The following is a 22688-nucleotide window of genomic DNA, read 5'->3' as shown; positions in this document are numbered from 1 at the left end:
TTATGATTAATTAGTATTTCTTTTAATGATTACAGTTAGTTATGGTTGTTAGTAAAAAAAAAAAAAACACTAATGAAGACGAGGTTGGTATTTTTTATTTTTTTTATGTTTCTTTTGCTCACGGCACACTGACGATCATGCATTCGGGGGCGGGGGTGGGAATCTCACTTTCAATACATTATGGATGTGCATGCCATGTACCTAGAGAGACACACACCCACCACCCACCACCAAAAAAAAAAAAAAGTATTAGAAACTAACTTATAACCAAAATATAAATAGGAAATAAATCAAAATAAATCAACCACACACCAACAAGTGTGAGAGAAGCAGAGATGAGAAAGAAAGAAAACACAAAGCGTGCACACACTGCACTTTGACATGTCATGCCAATATATCTGGAGCCCAGAACGATGACAGGAAAAAAGAGAGAAAAGAGAGAGAGGGAGAAGGAGACAGAAAGAAAACTATTTCACACTTGCATGCAATCAAAAATAAAAATACCAAACAAACCCCATAATAATAAAAAAAACCTCAAAACCTAACAGAAACTTCCCCAAAACCTCTAATCCCAAACACATGGAGGGTGAAGGGGACGGAGGGAGAGGGAGGGAGAGGAGCAAGTGAATTTGATGTGTTTTGCTTTGATGTTGTTAGTGGCTTAAAGGGAAGATGGAGGAAAATAGATCGAGGCCAGGAGGAGACGGGCGAGTCACCAGACGTGGACATGCCATGCAGAGTGTGTACTGAAACAAACAACCGGCTGAGCTCCTGTCGGCCACGGCAGGTAGAGGTCAGAGAGAAAGTGAGAGAGAGAGAGCAAGAGGGAGGAGGAGGAGGACAGAAAGAGGAGGGGGGGAAACGGGGGAAAATCAGGAGAAAGAGGACAACTCCGGCCAGTTTGCCTGTAACAGCCGTTGCCACAACAAAAGGATGAGAGAAAAAGAGAGCCTTCACCACCACGGACTAGAGGCCCTGCAATGGTTCTGATCTAGAAACCCTCAGAGTAAAAAACAAAAACCAAAAGGGGAAAAAAAGGCAAAATGAAAACCAAAGCAAAAGAGAGAAAGCTAAACTCAAAAGCAAGGGACAAAAAACCCAACAATTTATCACTGGAATGGAAAAGAACTAGAGAGGGAGGTGAAGAAACCAATGAAAGAAACGTCCAAACCCCATTTCCAGAAGAGTTGTGTTAGTTGCTTTTGCTGCTCATTTTTTCATTAAAAAAGAAGAAAAGAAGGGAAAAAAAATAGGAGGGGAAAAAAAAGTGTTTTCAATGAAATTAAAATAAAATTAAAGGAAGAAGTAAGTATAAAGGAGGGGGGAAAAAGAGGGGGTAGGGAGAGGAAAAGGCAGGTAACACACGGCAAACCCAAAAAAAGAGACAATAAGAATGATATCTACCAGACAATGTAGTTTGTTTACCATAGCGTGTCCAATGCCTGAGTGCTTTGCGGAAAAGGGGGAAGAAAGGAAATTAAAAAATCGTGAACAGAACGATTGTTAATTAAAATAACTAAAAGCAAAGATGAGTCGTTAGGGTGTTAGTACATTAGTTGGTTAGTAAAAATGACACATTGCATGAATGGCCTAGTGTTAGTCTTTCAAAAAAAGGCATGGGGCACCTGAGACACACAAAGTGAGAAAGAGGACAATATGACCAGGACTCTATGGGGAACCATGCCATCTAGACTGTACAGAAGAAGGGTGTTGCCTAGTCTTCCCACCCTGGTATTAGTCATTAACTTCAACCCTCATGTACATTATCCAGGACTGAAGCAAAGTTAAAACAGTGCAATACTTACTCTTCAAATGCCCATCAAGGTGTTTGCCTCAAACAAGAACCTTACCCTCAGAGATGTACACGCACAGTACACAGTTCACCCCTTCAGCACAAACCCAACCATGACTCCCTTCTACCCACCACCACCCACCTATGCTCCTGCTCCTCTTCCAAGCCTCACTACCCTCAAGTGCTGCAGAGGATCACAAGCAGTGCAATATTTCCTTTGGCTGGAGGATACAGATGAAGATGAGTCCAAGACTCTGAGTCTTCCTTCCAAGTTTCCCAAACTGCAGGTTTCTTTACAGCAGGTGAGTTTGTGACTTTCAGGAGCAGCACACAAAAATGCCTGTGCTTGGCTGTTTGCCTGTAGCTCACTTCTGTCATCCGAGAGTATAGGAGTTGAACCTCTCCTACTGTAGGAAGAAATGTGTCGAGGAATTGTGTAGGAAGAATTGTGTTGCTTGTGTCAATTTTGAAAACAGAAGACTGACAAGATTTAGTGTCTCTCCTGTTATACTGCATCTATATTACGGAGGAGCTAGGAGAATTCACCAGTCAGTTCACTTAGTTGGGTTTAGCAGAACTTTGCAGATGCTTTGATAATCCCTCCCAAGGCACGCAGATGCCAACTCTTTGAACCTATACATTGTTTCTTGTTTGCTGTTTAGCAGCTGGGGAACTCAAGATCTTTATAGCAGATTTTGCGTGGTGACTTGCTTCAGTGTTAATAGGGAAGTGCAGCCCGTGGAGGCTCCAAGTCCTTGTTCCAGTGTGACTGAAGTTGGCAAGAACTACCCTAAATTACACAAGCAAGATCTATGCTGCCTCATGTAAAAACTATCTGCTTGCAAATTTCAGAGAGTTGTGCATTGACCAAGGAAATAAGTTTGTGAAAACTTCGTGGCATTGAACATAATGTCCCAAGTCCATTTTATTTGTCTATGGGAATGAAATAATAATATTCTGTACTTGGGTATAACAAGCACAAACTCCTGAATTCATCATCAAGGAAGTCTCACTCCCAGTGATATGTTGTGTTAGTAAATCAAGTTTTACAAACAGGAGAGTTGGAGCATGGGACAGCGGGGAAGAACATGCTAAAAATGAGATGGAGTGTCAGCAGCAGACCTGAAGACAGACAAGGGAAGTCTGACCTTCAGTCTCCTCTGCTCCCCCCTCCTCCTCCCAACAGACCACACTGCCCCAGACGTGCTCTGAAAGCCTTGGTAAAATACAGCCATGATCCTATTTCTAGTAAAGGTTTCTCACAAGGCAGAAACAGGGCTTAGTTTTAACTGAAATAATAAAATAAACAAACAAGGAGATTTGCTTTGACATTAACAATCACTACTCAAGGGAATCTGTGGGTTCACTTGGTTTGTCTCTAAGGAGATTAACTGCTGTGATAATCACTTGATCTAAAAAAAAAGCAGCACTTAGTACTTTCCTAGCTTAGCTACAAAACGTTTAACAATTCCAAAAAGTACTGGGCAAAAGTCCAGCTATGTAAAGTTCTGCTCTAATTCTAGGAACAACCAAAAAATTATGTAAATCCTCCTGCCCCTTCTCGCAACCCCAAAAAGAGCAGAGGAAAAGACTAGATGGCATCCTGAAGCTGCTGATAGCCCATTTACCTGAAATTGTTTTAGCTTTGGATCGTATTCTTGGAATTTCTAATTTTTTTTAAGTTCATTTTAAAGAGAAGTATCTTTATCTCCAGTGTAATGTTTTCAATCAATTACAAGGAGGCTACTGATTTCCTTACAAAGCTTCAATATTCAGGGGCAATGGGTTTTGTTGGGGTTTTTTGTTTGGTTTTGGGGTGGGTTTTTTTAGGAAGCATGAGCACAGCTGGAAACAAGACTTCCAAGTGACTTATATTATGCTGCAACTTTACAGGTGAATTTATGTCAGGAAAGATGCAGAGTAGATAATTTCTTACATACAAAATTATTTAGGATATACAAAATTATACCGGATGCGATAAAGGACAAAATGTATAATTTTATAAATGATAAATAATCTTTGTCCTTTATTACATCTTCTATATGAAGATATCAAAGGACTTCACAGGTTCATAGCCTGTCTGAAAAATTGTTAAGTATTTTACACACAGAGAAACTCTCTCTCATGTACACACAGACAAAACCAGGAGACATCAGCTGCTGGAAGCTGCTGTCAGAATGGAGAAAAATAAAACTCCTTCACCCTGTGCTTTATTTAGAATGGTGTCTTTATCTTTTTGTTGTTGTTGTTTAATGAAGCATTTATAAGGTCAAGACACAGAGTGACCATTCTTAGTCGTGTCTTGCAAAATGTCCATAGCAGGTATTAGTTATCAGTCATTCAAGTTTTCAATCTTTTCCAAACTCTTTATCCTGAAGACTGAAGGGTTTTAAGACTTCTCGATCCCTAGGAATATCAAGTAAAGGTAAGAATGCACAGGACCAGACAGGAAGGCTGCAGCATTCAAGGTTTCTCCTTATTGAAAACTGGTTAAACTTACCAATAATTTTGGATGACAACTTTCAGGACTAGCAGGATTTCTCCTCCTCAGGGCCTCATCAATTCCAATTTCTGGGCAGTTTTAGGTTCTGGGTCAATGTCTTAATTTTGAGACTGAACTTGATCAGAAGTTAAAATGGAAGTATCCGGGGAAAAGATGACTCAAAATTCCAGCTTTATTGATATTTATTGGTTGAACTATATTCTGTCATGCCTATCTATAGAATTGGACCTCAAATCACCTCTGCTACTTATTTTTAATTTGATTTTAAGGCTGGCCTTTCTTTGAAAAGAGCACAGCCATCTTATTAAAACATCCTCTCTCTTGCCCGGTCAGGTTGGACCCTTTAAGAATTCAGGATCACGTGAAAACATCCATAGTGAATAGATCAGGAGGATTAAAAATTTGCGGTGCTGCTTAACTGGCAAGGGTCTCGCCTGCTTTCTAATAATCGCCAAAGCACTGTCCTGGTCTAATCAAAGACGAAGAGGCATAGACATATTTCCATTTAGCTGCGGACCCGGAAAATAAATTAAAAAATCACTAGCTGAAAGATTAAGAAAAGAATGAGAGCTTGCCATCCACAGTTTTGTCTGTGACGCTTCCTCATTTTCTGCTTCTTCAAGATCCAAACCAATTCTGGCATGAAGCAAGGATGCATTTTGCTTCAGGCACATTTCCCCATTGAAAACCGATTTCCAACAAAAATAAAAAGTATGATTAACTAAACTGACCAGTAAGCTATACTGAGATATTCGGAGACCAGCCATTCTGAGATCATCTAAAAATAAAAAATACATGAAATAAAGCCATATATTCTGTCCCTTCCAGACTGACAAACCTCAACCAGTTGGTGCATCTCCCTCTACTGGACTGATAGGAACATTTGAACGAAATAGGATCATTAAGGCCCATCCACTGCACAAGAAATTAAATTTGCATCTGCATATAAACTATTGAAAACAGACTCATGTTGCCATAAGTAAGAACCCTGCAGTCTCATGAAAGTTTGATGACAGATTTGTCATCAAAGTCCGAGACATCCTGAGCATGTAGAAATACAGGGATTCACATGGGAAAGACAAATAAACATCTTCAGCCCCAAACCCAAATATTTAAAAGAAAGATGTGAAATCCCCATAGCAGATAAATTATCTACCGACATCTAGTAGTAGAGATTTTTTCTGATCGCTGGCAGTGATTATCCTATACTCACAGATACATTTTATCTTAGGTACTGTAAAATGTTACCACAAAAGCTGTTTTCTCAGCAAATGATGTTGTATAAACTTAAATAAAACTATTAAGGGCCGTGTTAATATTCACATTAACAAGCAAATAAAGAGATCATATTGTTTTCACAAATTGATTTTAAAATCTTAGTTTACAAGCTATTTCTGCTGCCTCTACCAATCAGCAAGACACCAAATAGCTCCTATTCACAGTGTAAACCTCATTTATCATGCAGTGGATGGGACTTAGTGACTTGATATATTCACCAGCTTTCAGAGCAAGGCTATTTAATTTTATCTTATCTCTTTATGTCTGAAATTGTACTTCATGAGGAAGGCTTCAGGATTTTAAGACTAGCCTACTACCAAATACGTCACCTGATAGAGTTGTCTGCTTAGAAAAGCAGCATGCAGATATGCAAAATTACAGTGGTAAAATCAGAAAAACTTTTCCAAAGTGGAATTGTAGGGTGCTGGATTGATCTGGGTTTGCTTGGCTTTTTTGATCCTTCCACTTTTCCAGTCCTCACAGCCAACAGAAGTCTCATAGGCAGAGACACAAGAAATAAAGTAGAATCTCATTATAGAAAGAAAGGGGAAAAATCAAAAAGAAGAAAAGAAGAACAGAGAATCAAGAAGACTCAGAAAGACTCCAGCCAATTAATTCCAAATCTATAAAGTTAAACTAATTATACACATACCCACCAGCCTGCATACCTGCACACTCACATGCACACACAAAAGAAAAGAAAAAGGAAAGGAAAAACAAAAGACTTCCAGAATTAGAATTATGACATCATGGCAATGGTTAAGCCAATTAACAAAACTGAAAGAAAAAGGAGAGAGGTGTAGAGCATTGGCTGTTGGAAAAAGACTCTGTTCCCACAGTAATTAAATGCAACAAGAATATTACTGATAAGATTGACTCATAATTAAGGAAATAATAAAATAAAAAAGGGAGAACAGAAAAAGAGAAAAGGAAAAGGGAGATGAAAGTAAAGTTATGTCACAAGTTTTTATTATTAAATCAAACTGGGAAAAAACCCAGAAAATTAATAAAGTGGAAATGAAGATATCACAACAGGGATAAATTTCCATCAACTAATGTTTTTTCACTGTCTTTTAAATACCAAGATCCAGAAAAGCTGGAGAAACTCTAGTGATTCCACTGAGCATCCCCATTTCTCCATTACTCTCTCCCATCTGAATAAAACAGAACAAAATTTTCCCCGGCATTTTCTCCCCTTCACCATTACCTGCCGCAGGTTGCGTGTCACCTTAACGTCGTGCCATGCGTTGTCATTGAACTTGCCATTGACGGGCTCCACGATGGCCTCGAAGGCCCCAGACCCCAGGTTAATGACCAACGAGACCGCACCATCTTTCAGGGCCAGGTTGACATAATCAGCTGACTTGCCAGTGTGCAGAATGAGCCCGTTGCGTTGCCATGTCTTGAAGGAGAGAGTGATCTCATCGCTGCTGCTCTGGATGGGGTTTTGCGATAGGTCATAGCAAAGGTATTCGGACCCACGGAAAGTGGCCGTGTTCTCATCTCGCGCTGGGAAAAAAGGGAACAAAAGAACTATTCAGCAGTCAGCCAAGAAGAGATTTAAGGTTGTCATGAACTTTCTAAGCAATCCCACAGCACTGTTAATGTTCTATACAACTATATATCATGGCGTCCTAATGACTGTACAGCTCCTCTTGTAATATGGCTATCCAGAGAATTAAAGGCAGGATCCTTGGTACTGAAGAATTTCAGCGCTGTGTTTTCAGTTTCACTGCAGCACTGTCACCATAGGGACCATTCAAAAGTATGCAGTAGAGTCTAGGAAAAGTACATTTAAAGACACTGCTATAAGACACTTCACATCCTTTTTGGGAGAACGATGAAAAACTCTACTATTCACAACATAACCATCATGTATGTGTTGTTCCAAAAGAAACCAACATTTCCCAAAGGTTAATGTTTAGATTCATCGCTAATGTCATCTGAACTTATCTTAACCCTTCTGCCAGGCAATCTAAGACAGGCACCAGAACATAATCCTGACAGAGCTGCCCCTTTCTTTCAACTGAATGAGAGACCAAGCAAACAAGAGAGCCACATGCAAGTATCCTATAATTTCCTTCTCTGAGAACATGAGGGAAGTCCACATAAAACATTTTGTCCACAGCCGTAAGTAATGACGTTGCTGGTAAACACACCTCAGAGCTCTGCCTGTTTGATCACCTTATCCAGAAAATCTGTACTAGACAAGTATATCTTTTTCACACAGCAAAAATAAACATGGGGGAATTATTCACAGCACTTGACATGAAATATTTCCTCATTAAGAAAAAAAATCTCTTATGTATAGTAAGGAAAACCACTGAACTAATTAGCAACTGGGGGCACCATAAAAATCCTTCATGTGAGCTGGAAGTCTGCCTCCCAGTACCTGGGCTTCCACAGTCATGCAGAGCCAGCTCTGCTGCCATATTGCTCTCGCGTGCCTCGAGCCAGCTCTGTACCCTGGTTTTGCCCAGTGGAAGAAATACAGGATGGTGATGGCAAAGCTTGCAGGAGGGCTGTCTGTAGCCCATTCCTACCAGTGCCATCTGGGGGAAAATGGTGCTTACAATGGAGTCTATACAGATCCCCCCACTCCGTATTGCAGCACTTTTCTGACTCTCAGCTGTGAAAGCAAGTCTGAGCATGAAAAACTAGATGGTACAAGCAGTCAAGCTATCATTGCTTACAATCCGCTGCATAAGGCAAGAGCTGGTGCTATTGCCATTGACATTAATAGCATTTTTCTGCTTCATTTTGTCTCATTTCATAATCCTAATACAGATTAGCCAGAATTTATTAGTACAAGACTGAAGGGAAAATACTTGTTGTCATAGCCATTCTTGAAAAATAACTACATAGTAAAATCTGTGCCCTCACAGCATGAAACAGTGGTGCCAAAACAGCACAGCGTTGCAACATGAACAGATATCATCTTCAAGTGATAGGTCTGCTTTAAGCAGAGACTTGTGCAGTCTTGATTGAGGGTATCACAGAGTGAACTCATTAAAAAATCTGGGCACTTTGAAGGCAGCAGTAATGTGTGTTTGTACTTATGTAAGCGAACCATGTGTCTATACACCCCTGCAAGCAAACAGCAAGACAAATTACTCCATGCAACAGTACAGGTTGGGAGCCAACTGGCTCAAAAGCAGCTTTACAGAAGATGACCTGAGGACCCCAGCGAACAAGTTGAGCACAAGTCAGCAGTGTCTGCCCTTTCAGCAAAGGCCAGCCACATCCTGGGCTGTATTAGCAAGAAGGCAGCCAGCAGGCCGAGGGAAGTGATTCTTCCCCTAATGGACACTTGTGAGATCCCATCAGGAGTACTCCATCCAGTATTGAGCTCCCCTGTATAAAAATGGCTTCAACATACTGGATTAAGTCCAGCAAAGAGCTATCACAACACTCAGGGTGGTGGAGTAGGTAATGTGTATGGAGAGGCTGAGAGAGCTGGGTTTGTTCTGCCTCAAGGAGAGACAACTCAAGGCAAATCTTACTGCTCTCTGCAACAACTTAATGGGAGAGCATAGAGAAGATGGGGCCAAATTCTTCAGAGGTCTGCAGAAGAAGGATGAGAGGCAACAGACACGGCTGGAATACAAGAAATTCTCATGCTATATAAAAAAATGTTTCATCTTGAGGATGGTCAAACACTAGGAAGGACCTAGAGAGACTGTGAAATCTCTGTCCTTAGAAATACTGAAAACTTCATTATCCACAGTCCTGAGCTGCCTACTCTAACTGGACCTGCTCTGAGCTAGTGGTTGGACTACATGGCCTCTGGAGGTGCCTTCCAAAATTACTTGGCTCTGTGATTCTATTCTGAATGCATTTAACCACCACCAAGGAGCGTATATGCTTGTGTCAGTGTTCAACCAGCCTAAGCACAGAGGGCTGATATTGATTGCCATTCTCGAAGTCAGAGCCCAGTGCTTAGCAACCCTCTCCACAATGATAATTCCCCCGCTTAGTCACTCCTGATCCATCGGAAGGGAACATGTTACAATCAAGTCGGACACATGCTCTATGTACCTGCAGGTAATTCCCATCAAATAGCCAGCATCTGAGGGCAGGAGTCAAACGCGATCATTATGACTGAGCTTTTTTCCCCATAGCTGTAGAATTGCGAAGCGCTGAATACACATTTGACGTCTTTGGGAAAGGGGGCACGGGGGGTTGATTGTTCACTCAGTATGAGACATATTAATAGGGCTCATTTACACTTTTTCAACCACTTAGATGAAATCTCACTGGTCTACTTAGTACAAAGGAGAAGGCAAAGAGTAGATTAGAAATCTAAATGGTAATTTAAGGCAACCACTGCAGACTCATCAAAACAGAGCAGAGAAAATTCAGAGATATTACTCTTACTTGTACCACTGATTTTAATATAAGGTGCTACCAACCCACCCCTCTGTGCAACTGTGTCATCTGCCCATTTCTTCCAGTCATCTGCTGCTGATCCTTGTCACAGATGGGATTCTAGACCTGATCCATCTTTATATCCTTCCCGTTCTTGGAGAATGTCACCTACTTCTATTTCATATGTTGTTACAGGGTTTTTTTCTTCCTCCTGTAGCTGTTCTGGATAGACATTCAAATTTGCAGATCACCACACACTAAAATCTCTCTGGGGTTCACTGGCCAATCCAAATTCATGCCTGTCCACCCCATGTCTCATAAGCACAACTCCCAAGGTCAACATACTCTCTAAAACTGTATTCTCCAAACCACTAATTCCAAAACAGTTTACCAGTGGCCATGTGGATGACTGGTTTACCAGTCTCATGAAAGGCTTTAGTGCACAGATTAGGCTCGAGTCGCCAAGGAGCTTGACTGTGTATTCCTCCAAGCTACAACACAGTAGCCTGTGTCAGGCCACATGAAAGGCTTTTTACCAAGCACAGCCTTTCCATGCTGTCCTGCCTGTTAGGATGCTCTGAAATACGTGATGGCTATAACCACAAACCACATGAAAATAACCAGAGAGCATGGAGGGGAAAAAGGGATACAGGTTCTTTCCACAATGTATGAAGAGAAAAAGCCCTGAGTAGGCAGCAGGTCTCACAGTATTTCCATATGCTTTCTGGCACAGTCTGGTGACATCTGGAAGACCAGTAGTGGTGAACCGCTTGTTATTTGTCAGCTCCGTGACCCTTGTGCTGTACATTTCTGAAAGCTCCACAAATTGCACTGTGATATTTATGGCTTCTATATTCTTTAAAGAGTGGTAGTGTACCAAGGAATCTCTGCATAGTAACACAGCTAACCTAGAATAGCTAAACTTAAGGCCCAACTCAAAGTCAACAGGAATCCTTGGTTTATGTTACATGGAGCAATAGACCAAACTCTGGTTTTGCTGGGATGTGAAACCCTGTATATAGGAAGTGATATTAACTTGAATTGATGATCTAGCTGTTCAAGTGTGACAATGTAACTGCATAAAATAATATTTACTTAAAACAGCATTTAGAATATGTTTGCAAACTCTTCTTGATTTATACATGATTTTTAATATTTAATTTTTTACTCACTTAATACTAGACAGATTTACAAAAATCAGAATCTAAAAGCAGGTTAGCACATGTAAGCAATTAAACCTTCCATTTCACTTGTTAATATTAATCTAAACCCATTATTTATTTTCTAACACATTCACATAACTAAATCCTCTGCAACAGCTGGAACTTGCAGAGATCCGAGACCTGTACAAAACTCCACATTTAGACTTAAATGCTTGACTTATTCGAAGCCTCAGGGAAATCACCAGAGTAAAAGCAAAACCCAGGATCTTCAAATTGACCAACGCAGGCCTTTTCCTTGAATGAATGGAGTCACCCATCACTTTAAGAAGTGGGAAAACGTCATCCTTTTCTGACTAGTCACTAACAGGCACAGCTAGCACATTAAGCAGTTACCATCACCACCCCACTGCAAAGCCAATTTTGCAAGTCTCAGATCTATACCTGTTCAAATCCCCAAATCAGCTATCAGTACATACTGCAGGCTGACAGCAAGAACAGAAACAAAAGCATGGCCAACAACTACCTAAGCCAAGCTCCTGGCTCTTCTCATCCCTGCAGAAACCCCAGAGCTTGCTGTGTCTCCAGTTCCCAGGAGAGGTAAAGACTGGGGATCTTTCCATATTGTGTATGGCTATACTGCCTATTCAGGAGAACCAGATGGTAATTTTAATTTCAGTTTTTATGTGCAAAGCTGTTGCTATGTGTTCCTGTCAAAGCTCTTTCTACAAAGGAGGACTCAGATATTCAGAATTCACAACATCACTAGGAAGTAGAGAAACCTTGGCATTTTGATTTATGTATGAGGAAACCAATGCACAGACATTTTAATGGATTTACTCATGGCTACCAAGAAAATAAATAGTAGAGGAAGCATTCAGGAGCTCCTAGCTCCCCATCCTGGGCTCATTCCAAAGGTTCTCATACATTTGTGGAGGGAAACCAACCTCCTCTTTTTCTCCAGTCCCGCCAGAAAGTCAGCCCAGCAAAGACTGTGGAGCAGAGGAGCCTCCAAAGTTTTGGATGGTGCCTGAACATAAATAATTCATGACTGTGAAGCTGAAAACAGCAAATCCTAGAAGCACTGATTTTTCCCAAGGGCCTGAAGTTTACTCAACAAAAGCAGCATCTCATGTAACAGGATTTCTGGCCTAAGACACAATTAGGAAATATTTAGAATAATATGAAATGGACAGTGACTTTCCTGAAGTCTCCTGAAGAAAACTTCAAGTAGCTCTCTTGAAAACAAAAGTCAGCTGCTCACCCTCTCACCTTCTGTCAAAACCCACTGCATTACAGGTTTACTCTGAGGCAGTCCCTATCTCACGGGGGTTTGGTTTACAGCCAACATTGGAGCACGTCTTCTGTCAGTGAGAAAAGCAAACTCTCTGTACTGCTTCAGAATTAATAACCACTCCAGTGTTCGGTGGGATTTACCTTATCTGAGTGGTTTGCTGTGCTTTGCACAGAAGAGCTGGTGCTGTCTGATAATCTAGGAACGGTCTAACACTGTAAAGTGTTAGGGTTCTCTGCCAAAGCAGTGTGCATTAATGACGGAGGCAGGCGAACAGCCGGGTACTCCCTTGACCTTTTGACAAACAGAGGTCAACAAGGAGAATAGTATTCACAGGAACTTTTTCTCCCTACCATTTAACAGTTCTCTATAACTTTGGAAAATCCTATAGGTACAGAACTTGTCTTAAGAAAGAAAATGCTTCCAAAGTTAGCCACTGACCATGGAACTGTTCTTAAAATAGAGGACTACCATCCACTAGGGCGGGGGGGGGAACCCACCTCACCACGAATCCAGAACACAGAAGGAAAAATATCAATGTATTCAAAAGGTATTGTGGATAGATAATTAAGTTGGTGCAATAAGGATACAGCACAGTGTTATAACATACAGCTACACAGAAGGCCTAAGTGCAAGGAGGTAAATAAAAGGCAGAAGTTCTCACTGTTGGCATTAGTCCTGCTGCTGGAATGATGGGCCCTCCTCACCTGAGGACACGCTAGTGGAGTCAGCAGAGTATTACAGCCAAGCCATGGTACTCGGTGGCTATGAACTTACTGCACTTGGGTATCAGCTATGCTTTCAGCAGCATGACATTTAACACAAGGAAACTAACATCATGATCCTAGCAAGCATAACTGAACTTGCTGTTTCTGGGAAGAAAGTTTGTGGCAGTGTTCCTGTACTGCTGAAATTAACAGGTATTCCTGCTTTGTCACTGTATAACTGGCTATGGACATGACTAAATGTCTTCGTGCCAGTGCGTATATCTTTGCCTCCTTTCTATACGAAGTCTTACACCATAAACAATAGACCTAAAGTTTTAAAATTCTAACTGAGCTGTAGGAAATCTTTTGACCTGAGTCATAACGAAGTCTGGAAAGAATAAATTCTACATATTAGCCACGTGAACTAAGGGGAAAATAGCATTAGAAGTTGTTCTACATGATGAGCTGTGAGAGATCAAGTCGTCACCTTGCAAAGGATGGGGCAGAGCCCCAGTCTGGGCAAACCCACATGAACTCTACTAGGAGGTAATTCTGTTACCTGTTACCTCTGTTACCCCAGAAGGGTTGTCCTGGGAGTCACCTATAATAGCTATGATCCTCAACAACATTACAGAACAATGAACGATTTATGTTCCAAGTCACTTTCACATGTATCTGATGTTCCCTCAGAGGTTAGGGGAGGAGAAACTGTACATCAAATGTCACAGAAAATAAGTCAGCCAACACCTCTGAAGGACAAAAAAGGTGAACTATTTCCATCACCCTCCAGAAGAGTTGCCCAGCAACTGAATGCTGAAACCCTAATGAAAGCCCTCAGAAGTAGTCAAAGCAGCTCACCCAGATTCATGTTATTAAAACAAAGCTGGATAGATTAGTAACAATCAGGCTGTTATTTCAAAGAGATGGTGACAGACTCCAGTAACAGCTAAACAGCAGATTACTGCATCCTCCATTAAGTTGTCCAAATCCTTTTGTTGCATTCCTCCTTTCTAGCCTTTGGGCAGGAAAAATAATACATCCAAATAGTTCTGTTTTTTTCTAGTCTGATCATTCTTCACACCACCTGACTGAATCAGTGACACCTCTAATCAAACCCTCTCATAAGGTCCCACGCTCTCTAACTCACATACACACTTCTGTGCTCTCAACTGTCAAAAGCAAATATTTGCTTGAAAAGTCTTTACAGAGCTTATTTAATTATTTGGATACATAAGAAATAGCATGTGAAACATTCTTCTATGCATGGAGCATCTTCTAAGCATCACCAACAGTGATACTGATATGTGGAAGCTTTGAGACTCATATCATATACTGCATTTATACTCCACAAACTGTAAAGTAAGGACATCTAAGTCATCTTAACATCATAATGAGATGACTGAACTGATTGCATTGATAAAACCTTATAAGAAGAGTATCACTTCTAACTTCAAGGAAATTATGGGAATACATTTTAAGAAGAAAAAGAGTTTTTGCTGTTGGAAAAAAATTGTCTGTAAAATCAGAGAGAGAGGTTATAACGGAGAAGATTAAGTGTTGAGCTGGAGTCCCACAGTAAAAAGAGTAGTTTCCCAAATGCTTACTAGTTTTAAACCATGCTGGGTTATGGTAGATTTTCCAGAAATAGTATTATTTATTGTTTCCTCAGGCGCCTTATTCTCACTTATTATATCTACATGATTTGTAACTTGGAAGCAGAGAAGAATCACAGTAACAACATCAGAAACCGTGTAGGTAAGAATCAATGGAGGACATAATCTTTTATCATGTTTGAGAGATGCAAAGAGCAATGTTAGCCTAGGAGCCCAAAGCAACAGTGAGATGCAGTCAACAGTCAGTGCTCTTTCAGTGCCGAACTCAAGTTTTGCACATAGTGTAGCAGCTCTGATGTTACCCAAAAAGCTCCTTCAACTCACCAGTAAGAGCAAAGGAAGCATTATGTTACACCAGAGAATGCCAAGTGCTTAGCATGAATCATGCCCTCTCCTCCGTTATCTGCTGCTTTATACATTACCCTTTGAGTCTAAAGGAAAATGCTTGTTAAAAGGTCCTCAAATTTAAGCCCAGAAGAGATCAAGAAGACTTGGCAATACAATGAATGTTCATCTTTTCGTCAAACCTGACTAATCTATTATTTCCCTGAGCTCCAAATCTCTTTATGAAAACAGGAGGAAGAACTGCTTTTTCTAAAGATACTGCACGAGAGCTCCAGAGCCACAGGTTCCACCTCTGCTTTCTGCTGCCTGCATCCTTGGATGATGTTCTTTGGGCTGGCTCCAACACAGAGGAGGCTCTGACTCCCTGGACTGCAATCCATGCCTAAGAGGTCCAGAACCAGCCCTGCAAAGTGACTTAGCTCTCCTGATGAATTTGGGTCACCACACAGCAAAGACTGAGAGCAAAGGGAGGGAACAGGCATGACAGTGCCTGAATCTTTAACCCAAAGAAAGGAGGAATATTCCCTAGGCTCCTGATTCTCAAACAGTTGACATGTATTATCTAATGGAAAATGTATAAAGCCTATACGTTTCATGTATCACTTCCACATATCAATGATAGAGCTAATAGTCTGTTAAAAGCATGACTGCTTTAAATTTCTGGAGTATGCACCTATTAAATATACAGCTGAAGTTCATACCATCTAAACAAATGAAAATTCACACAAATTAAAAGCTATTTTCCTTCTCAACCCCGGAAGACTCTTCTTCACTCAACAGTATATCGCTGTCCTTTCAACAAAATCTCTTCTGAGAGGAAAAAAAATATCAGCTGTATCACAGAAAATCTCCTAGTTAGTCCACATATTCAGCATAGACAGAGATTATTTAAACCTAGATTCATCAATAATATGATCTACATATTCATCATTAATATGATCCACATAATAATATTCATCAATAATATGATCCACAGATTCCCTACTGACTCTCTAAAGCACCTTCTCTGTCTTTTTCTGAAGGAAAGCAGAAAACAGAAGGGTCTGAAGAATCTGAACCTGTGTGAATGAACCATTTACTACAGAAATAACCCACCAGCATCATTTCCTCCAATACCACACGAAATAGCTGAAAAATGCATTCATAAAATCTTTTAGCTAAAATGTTTTGATGACAAAAGTATTAGTACTACAATAATGGAAATGAATAAGTAAGATGACATATGCCTACAAAAGATTATAGCATATGGTTGGTAACATCATTTTTTTAAATTGCTCACCAAAATTGATCTAAATGACAAACTACAGGTGTAGAAGTCAGAACCTGGGCATTTTATCTTCGACTTTGCCACTGATTTACTGTGCAACCTGAGGCACTTAATTAACCTTGGCTGCCTCCCATCTGTACTACAAAGATAACAAAAACATAGGTGAAGTCCTTGAGACCTATGGGAAAATAATGCTCTACAAGTTTAATAAAACTTCTCTGCAAAACAAGAAATGTTCCACGTCTGAGAGTAGAAGCCACATGCCAATCCAGTGTATATGCAGTGTACAGAGTGTCCTGGGCACCCTTCTCTTCACCTATTTTCCATTGTTTTCTAAGTACAAACAACTGTACTGGTACCAGTGTGCAATGTTGCATTCTCTGCCATTTGCAAAGAAACAATAAACTCCAGGTATCAGTCTGACTGTGGCACTATAGACTTAGGGCTGTGCTTGTTATTTATGTTCTAATCAACTGGCCAGAGAGACAAAAAACAATCCTGTGACAATGTCTTGCTTAACCCAAAATGAAATTTAACAATTTTGTTTTACACTTCCTTAAAAATACATTTCTTAAAAAACTAGAGCTCCATTTTAAAATAAAAGCATGAAACATGTTTATTTTGAAAAGAATAATGCTGAATAAATCAATTTTAAAAAATAATTTGCCTGAAACAACTTGATATATTCATATAAATTCACAATTTGTTCTGGATGAACAAAGTATACTTTTTTCTTTTCATTTCTCTGAACAATTTTGCTACTCTCACTCCCAGCTCCAGAAGGTGCAGGAAAAGCAAGGTGTTGCTACTAATTTTGTCAAGAGCTCAGATACCATGATGATGTGCTGAGCATAAGACCTCCTCTAGATTCCTCGCTGCTGAGCATGGGTAAGGACAATTCCCATTGCTGCTGTATTTACTTTTTCTTATGTTTTTATTTTGCTCTGCATTTCTTCTAGTTTACTTATTTTCCTGGTGCATCATTCTAAAACGTAAGGACGCCAGTCTCTGAACATATCACCCCGCAGAAATGCATCCACAGACTGAGCATTCAGCAAAGTGCAAACTGACCGAGAGAACATCGCAACACCACAAACATAAAACTCAAGATTTAATATATTCACCCACCCTGCTCTTATAGAGGTATCTCTACTGCTGGGTTGTTACTTGGCCCCTCTGCCCTTCTGTGTAGAACATGCATGACAGTACAGCAGGGTAAGAGCATACAAGTGTACAGTTAAGCCCTTAATTCACCAGCTTTTTATCTTACGTACTCTGTTGAATAAAAGTGCCATTGTTTTATACAGAACAGGCTTTTTTTTTTTAAATTGAATCAACTTGCATGCCAACAAGCAACATTATATTCACCACCTAAGAGAGATTTACTATTCTGCAGCAGCAATCTGTATCCCAGTTGCAATCCCCAGTTTCACACTATCCTTACTCTCCTAGCCTATTAAAAAACAGAAGTCAAACACCAAATACTAATCCTGATGCAAACTATTTAGACCTGTTTATTACTGGGTGTAGATTCAAGAGCACTAACATTCAGCTAATAAAACAGGATGCACTTGTGGCATTTTTGTTTCTTACCATATTGAAGACAAGGTCTTCCTCAAGCTTTCTGACCTTAGTAAAAAGCCATAGCATTAGGGAGAAGAACATTAGGTAGATATCAGAGTCTTCCCTACATGTGTGGTAGGATTGGTCCTGCTTGGGAAAAAACATGGGGTCTGTTGGTGGGAGTCTTCCAAGACTAACTGCAGGAACGAACAAAAAAGATTTACACCGACACAGAGAAAGTAAGCTGAAAAGTGCATTCAGAACAAAAGCCCATCTAAGGAGCCCAGCGGGAGAAGAAATTCCTGTTTCCATCGAAGGGCACTATTTTAGAAAACTGCTGGAGGCTCTGGAGGAAAGGGGGTGGAAGGACGGGAGCAGAGAGGCAGCCCTGTAAGAGGTGTGCGTGTGCGCTTGTGCGTGCACATGGCCTTGTGGTAGCAGCAGCCTTCCAGCAGGCGTCACGCTTGCTGTTGAGCAGGGAGGCCTTTGGGCATCCTTCCAGCATGAAGCGTGAATAGAAAAATAGTTAACGCTAATCACTGTAATAACACAATAATGATCCACAAAATTATCCTTTTCAATACCAGCGAGCGGTATTGAAAGCCATGCCCATGGGAAAGGGGAGATGCGAAGGAAGGTGAAAAGCAAAAGCGAGGTGGAAGAGAGACGCAGAGCAGGGCAGAGGAGCGCATGAGACTGATATTCACAGAGACTACGGAAATGTCAGCTCCTCACAACTTTAGTATTATTGGAGAGTGTGGACGTGTGGAACCTCAGTACTGCCACGGTATCAAAGTACACTGCCAAACACTACTGCTGCCCTTCATTGATGCTCGTTGTGAGACATCATTAAGACCATTTATGGAAATAGCAGTATCCAAACCCAATTTGAGGCACAACGATTCTTCTCAAAACAAAGCCACAGGCAAGGGACTGTTACAAGCTGGCAGAGCAGCTTGGGGCAGTAATTATTTAGGGGCAAAAATGTGTGCATTTGTATGCAATGAGAAACAGGCTAGGTTTCTGCTATGTCTATACAGCAGCAAGTTCATGTGTGTTTAGCAGGGCAGTGGACATGCATATGCAGGCATAGGCAGTACAGTTGCACAGTATATTTCTGTGGAAAGGCAATAAAGTGCATCTGAACAAACACAATATATACACATAAAGAGGAGATGTGCCCTTTGTTACAGCATGAAAGGAAGCAGGCATTCGTGTAAAGAGATTTACAAGAGAGCGAGAAACACACAAAACCACCTTGGAGTGGCTGTGCATGCATACATGTAAAATGTGGGAGAATTAAGATTCTTGTACACTTTACAGTGAACATATGAGGGTAGGAATGAAATGCATCTCCCCCAAGTAACTTCAGAGCATCCACATGCGAGGACTTACACAAATACATATGTACACAGAAAATGAATACGTGTCTTGACCAGGTGTAAATACAGGAGTGAATGCACGCAATCTCAGGGTGTAAGCATAGATGGCCACGATGCATGAGGATGCAAGCGCGGTGAAAGCGTACTGAGCTCCGGCATTGCACGCAGGGGCGAGAGGGAGGGTGTGCCACTGTTTCTGGCGCATGCTCCAACTTCATCCCAGGCTTTTTCCCTTCCTGGGAAGGTTTTTTTCTGCAGCAGAGCAGACTCCATGTCTACAGGGAAGGTGCTTAATGAGTCAAATCCAATCTCTTGAATGCCTTATCAGCTGTGGACAGGCCTGTTTCTGACAGCTGACCTTTCCCACTGCACGCCACTGAAAAACCCATACACCACAAACAATTAACACAATGCTGAAAACATAAAACTGAAGGAGGGGAAGACTCTAGACTCTTACAGACAGCAAGGAAAGAGCAATGCACATAAAAATGACAGAGAGCAGCTATACAAGGGTTTGATTCCACCTTATTTTGCCACGTACACACTTTATTACCTTTCTTTACAGCTTGGCTGTAGCAAAGTTATGCACAAAAACAAGGCCTATGTAAAACAAGAAAGGAAAGCAGAGAGGACAGGGAACACTCTTGTGAGGTATATAATGACATTAACCCCATGCACAAATAAATACATGTCTGTATAAATATGCAAAGCTGATAGAAGGAGCAAAGTTCCTTACTAGAAAACAAAAGCACACAGAGCAGAGGAGGTGAAGACAAGTACCACCCTGCCATCCTACACCTCTGCTGTTGTGGGACTAGCTCTTAACAGCACATAGATAAATACATTCATTAAACTGCATACACCTGAGTTTGGAACCTCAAACATAATAAAACCTATCAAATAGTCTCTTCTAATAATGACAAGGAGGCTCATCCCATGAAGTGTGCAACTCCCATTCCAAGTAAGCAGGAGACTGCTTCTCTTGGGAGGCACAAACACCTAAACATAAAGGGGATGGTCTAATCAGTTGTCCAAAGGATTTGCTGCCCAGAAAAGGCTGAGAAAATCTGCATGTTCTCAGCTCTGCTGACAGTTCAGTGCAAGACTTGGGCAAACCATACACATTGCATTTTCTGAAGTCTCTCTTCACTAACATGATTTGCTGTAATATCTGCATGCCACCGACATGCTTGAAGATCAAGACCAACATATCTCGAATTTCAACAGCAAATCCTAGGCACACAGAATTCACACACTAATTTGAAAAAGCTGACATTAATCTTTTGTGCAGTAGTTTCCCTGTATGTGCAAAAGACAGCACAGCCTACTATTATAAAATGTTTTGGTTTTTTACTATTATTCCATTGCCATAACAGAGACTCTAAAAGGGACATGCTCTTCCATTTTAGTAACTCCCTAAATGTACAGAATGGGAGCTAGATGACATCGAGGAAAGTTCACAGAATAAAAGTTTGCCAGAAGCTCCACAAAAGTCATCTGGACACAGCATCTAATTCATCTAGGCACTTGTGGAAAACTAAGCATGCTTTTGAAGATTTTACACGCAATCCAGACAAGACTGAGAAATAGGAGTGAGTTAAGAGGTACAGAATGTCGTCCGAGGTCAGAGAGTGGGGGGAGCTCAACAGCAGTGCAATAAATGTTTCAGTTTAGCATCTTTATCTGGTACAGATGCTGATGAACAGAAAAGGTACTTAGGCAAAAGTATTCCAGCTAATCACTGGAAGTATACAAGATCTCTTCAAACCCCACCAAACCAAAAAGATTTTGAAAATAAGTATTTCATTATGGCAGAGGTTTTTTGTATTCAACTGAAAAAGTTATATCATGATTGTAATTGTTTCTTGACTATTTCCATGTGGTCTTCTGATATAGACATATTATATGCATTTATTTCAATGCAATAAAAATTCATGCTTAGTATATACTGTAAATCTCTTAAAATAGTTATCAGCTCACCTGTTTTCAGAACTCTCTGAACTGATCTATGCTATTTGGAATAATAGATCACAGCTATTCTATCAGTTCACTCAAAATCAGTAACTTCATATCATCAATGAAATGACTTTTGTATCTTGATGTGACAGCACCAAGAATGAGCCCAGCTGTTTTCATTATTTCAAGCTACTGGGTAGCACAATCTTATTAAAGCCATGTACACATTATCAAGACTGAATATCAACTAAAAAAAAAAAATAGAAAACAACAGCCAAATCAGTGCTTCTCTTCAGTACTGTAAGCCAAACTCTGAACCCACTGGCCCTGATAAAAATTAGGAGTACTTTTATAGCAATCAGTGAAGGTATACTGCTGGATGTAAGACAGCAATCATGCTGGTATCTGTGTTCATGTTATTTTTCCTAAGCCTATTGCTAGAAGGTCAGAACTGATGTAATGCTTACTGTTAGAAGCAAAGCCCAGCTGCCGTAAAAATGACTTTTCAAATCTCCCTGCAGGAAATGTGACACAGCCCTTGTGTTACAACTACTGTTGAAAAACATGTGTTTCTCTTTCAGTTCAGAAAAGTGCTGCTGTTATTCTCCTGGAGATGAGTTTGCCCTGGAGAGTCTCGATTTCTGTGTTTTGTGTTTTGGGGTTTGTTTTGTTTTAAATAGCAAAGACTCTTATTCTAATCTAAACACCAGGGGGATTTGTATATTTTATAAATATTTTCCAACCCCTGCTTTACCAAAGTGTTGTCCCTCTTCAAGCTGTTCCCCACACTTTAACAACTCCATTAACCTGCCACCACTGGGGTCTTGCCGTTTTGGAACTGAAAGCTGGTCAGAGGTTTAGGGAGGGATGGCAGTTTTGGTTGAGATCTACAGGGCACACCCTTGTGTATGCTTGTACATGGCCAGGGTGAGGGATCATTGAAGCCCCTGCTATGTGGAAAGGACCTCTATTTTTAAAATACAAGACAATTCTGAAAATGGACTTTGCCAAAGTAACCTCCAGAGCCTCCAGGCTAATTGTCTCGACAGCTATCTGGTTAAATGTGCTCAGTTCCAATAAAAATAAGTGGGTTTTTTTCCCTGTAACTGCTAGGTCTGCCACTACTTTGTGGAGTCACAGACAAGCTGGGATCTTTTTGCACATTATCTCTAGCAACAGAATTTTGGCAGACCAAGTTCTACTCATACCTTCATAATGCCATGATCTCTTATGGGGCTGCTGAAGGAGGGCTGTTGGCAGAATTTGGCCTTGACATTGTAATTTTAAAAGCTATTCTGTTAATACATATGTCAGAATGAAGTATAACTTATTTTCTCAGAACTGTGTTGGTTCTGTAGAGCTAAGAAAAATAAGAGAGAGGAAAATTATATATAATTATATTAATTTATATAATCGATCTATTTATATATACATATATATGCACTTTTATCCTTACACTC

General features: G+C 40.5%; 1 protein-coding gene across 7 annotated transcripts in view; it reads right to left on the bottom strand.

Annotated features, from left to right (window-relative positions):
- NRXN3 (neurexin 3) overlaps nt 1-22688 on the bottom strand; it is a 984600-nt gene that overhangs the window by 759032 nt on the left and 202880 nt on the right. For 3 of the 7 annotated variants that reach the window (XM_072864172.1, XM_072864170.1, XM_072864171.1), the window contains one exon: nt 6781-7082. In XM_072864172.1, coding sequence (XP_072720273.1) covers nt 6781-7082 — 302 coding nt within the window. Of the gene's footprint in view, nt 1-1404; nt 1450-6780; nt 7083-22688 lie in introns of those variants that run through there. The other 4 variants (XM_072864173.1, XM_072864174.1, XM_072864169.1 and 1 more) reach the window with 3 other exon arrangements.

Source organism: Ciconia boyciana, chromosome 6 (genome assembly GCF_034638445.1).
Source record: "Ciconia boyciana chromosome 6, ASM3463844v1, whole genome shotgun sequence".
NCBI classification, from domain to species: Eukaryota; Metazoa; Chordata; class Aves; order Ciconiiformes; family Ciconiidae; genus Ciconia; species Ciconia boyciana.
The sequence above is the reverse complement of the archived record's forward strand: the minus strand, read 5'-3'. Positions and strand labels throughout refer to the sequence as shown.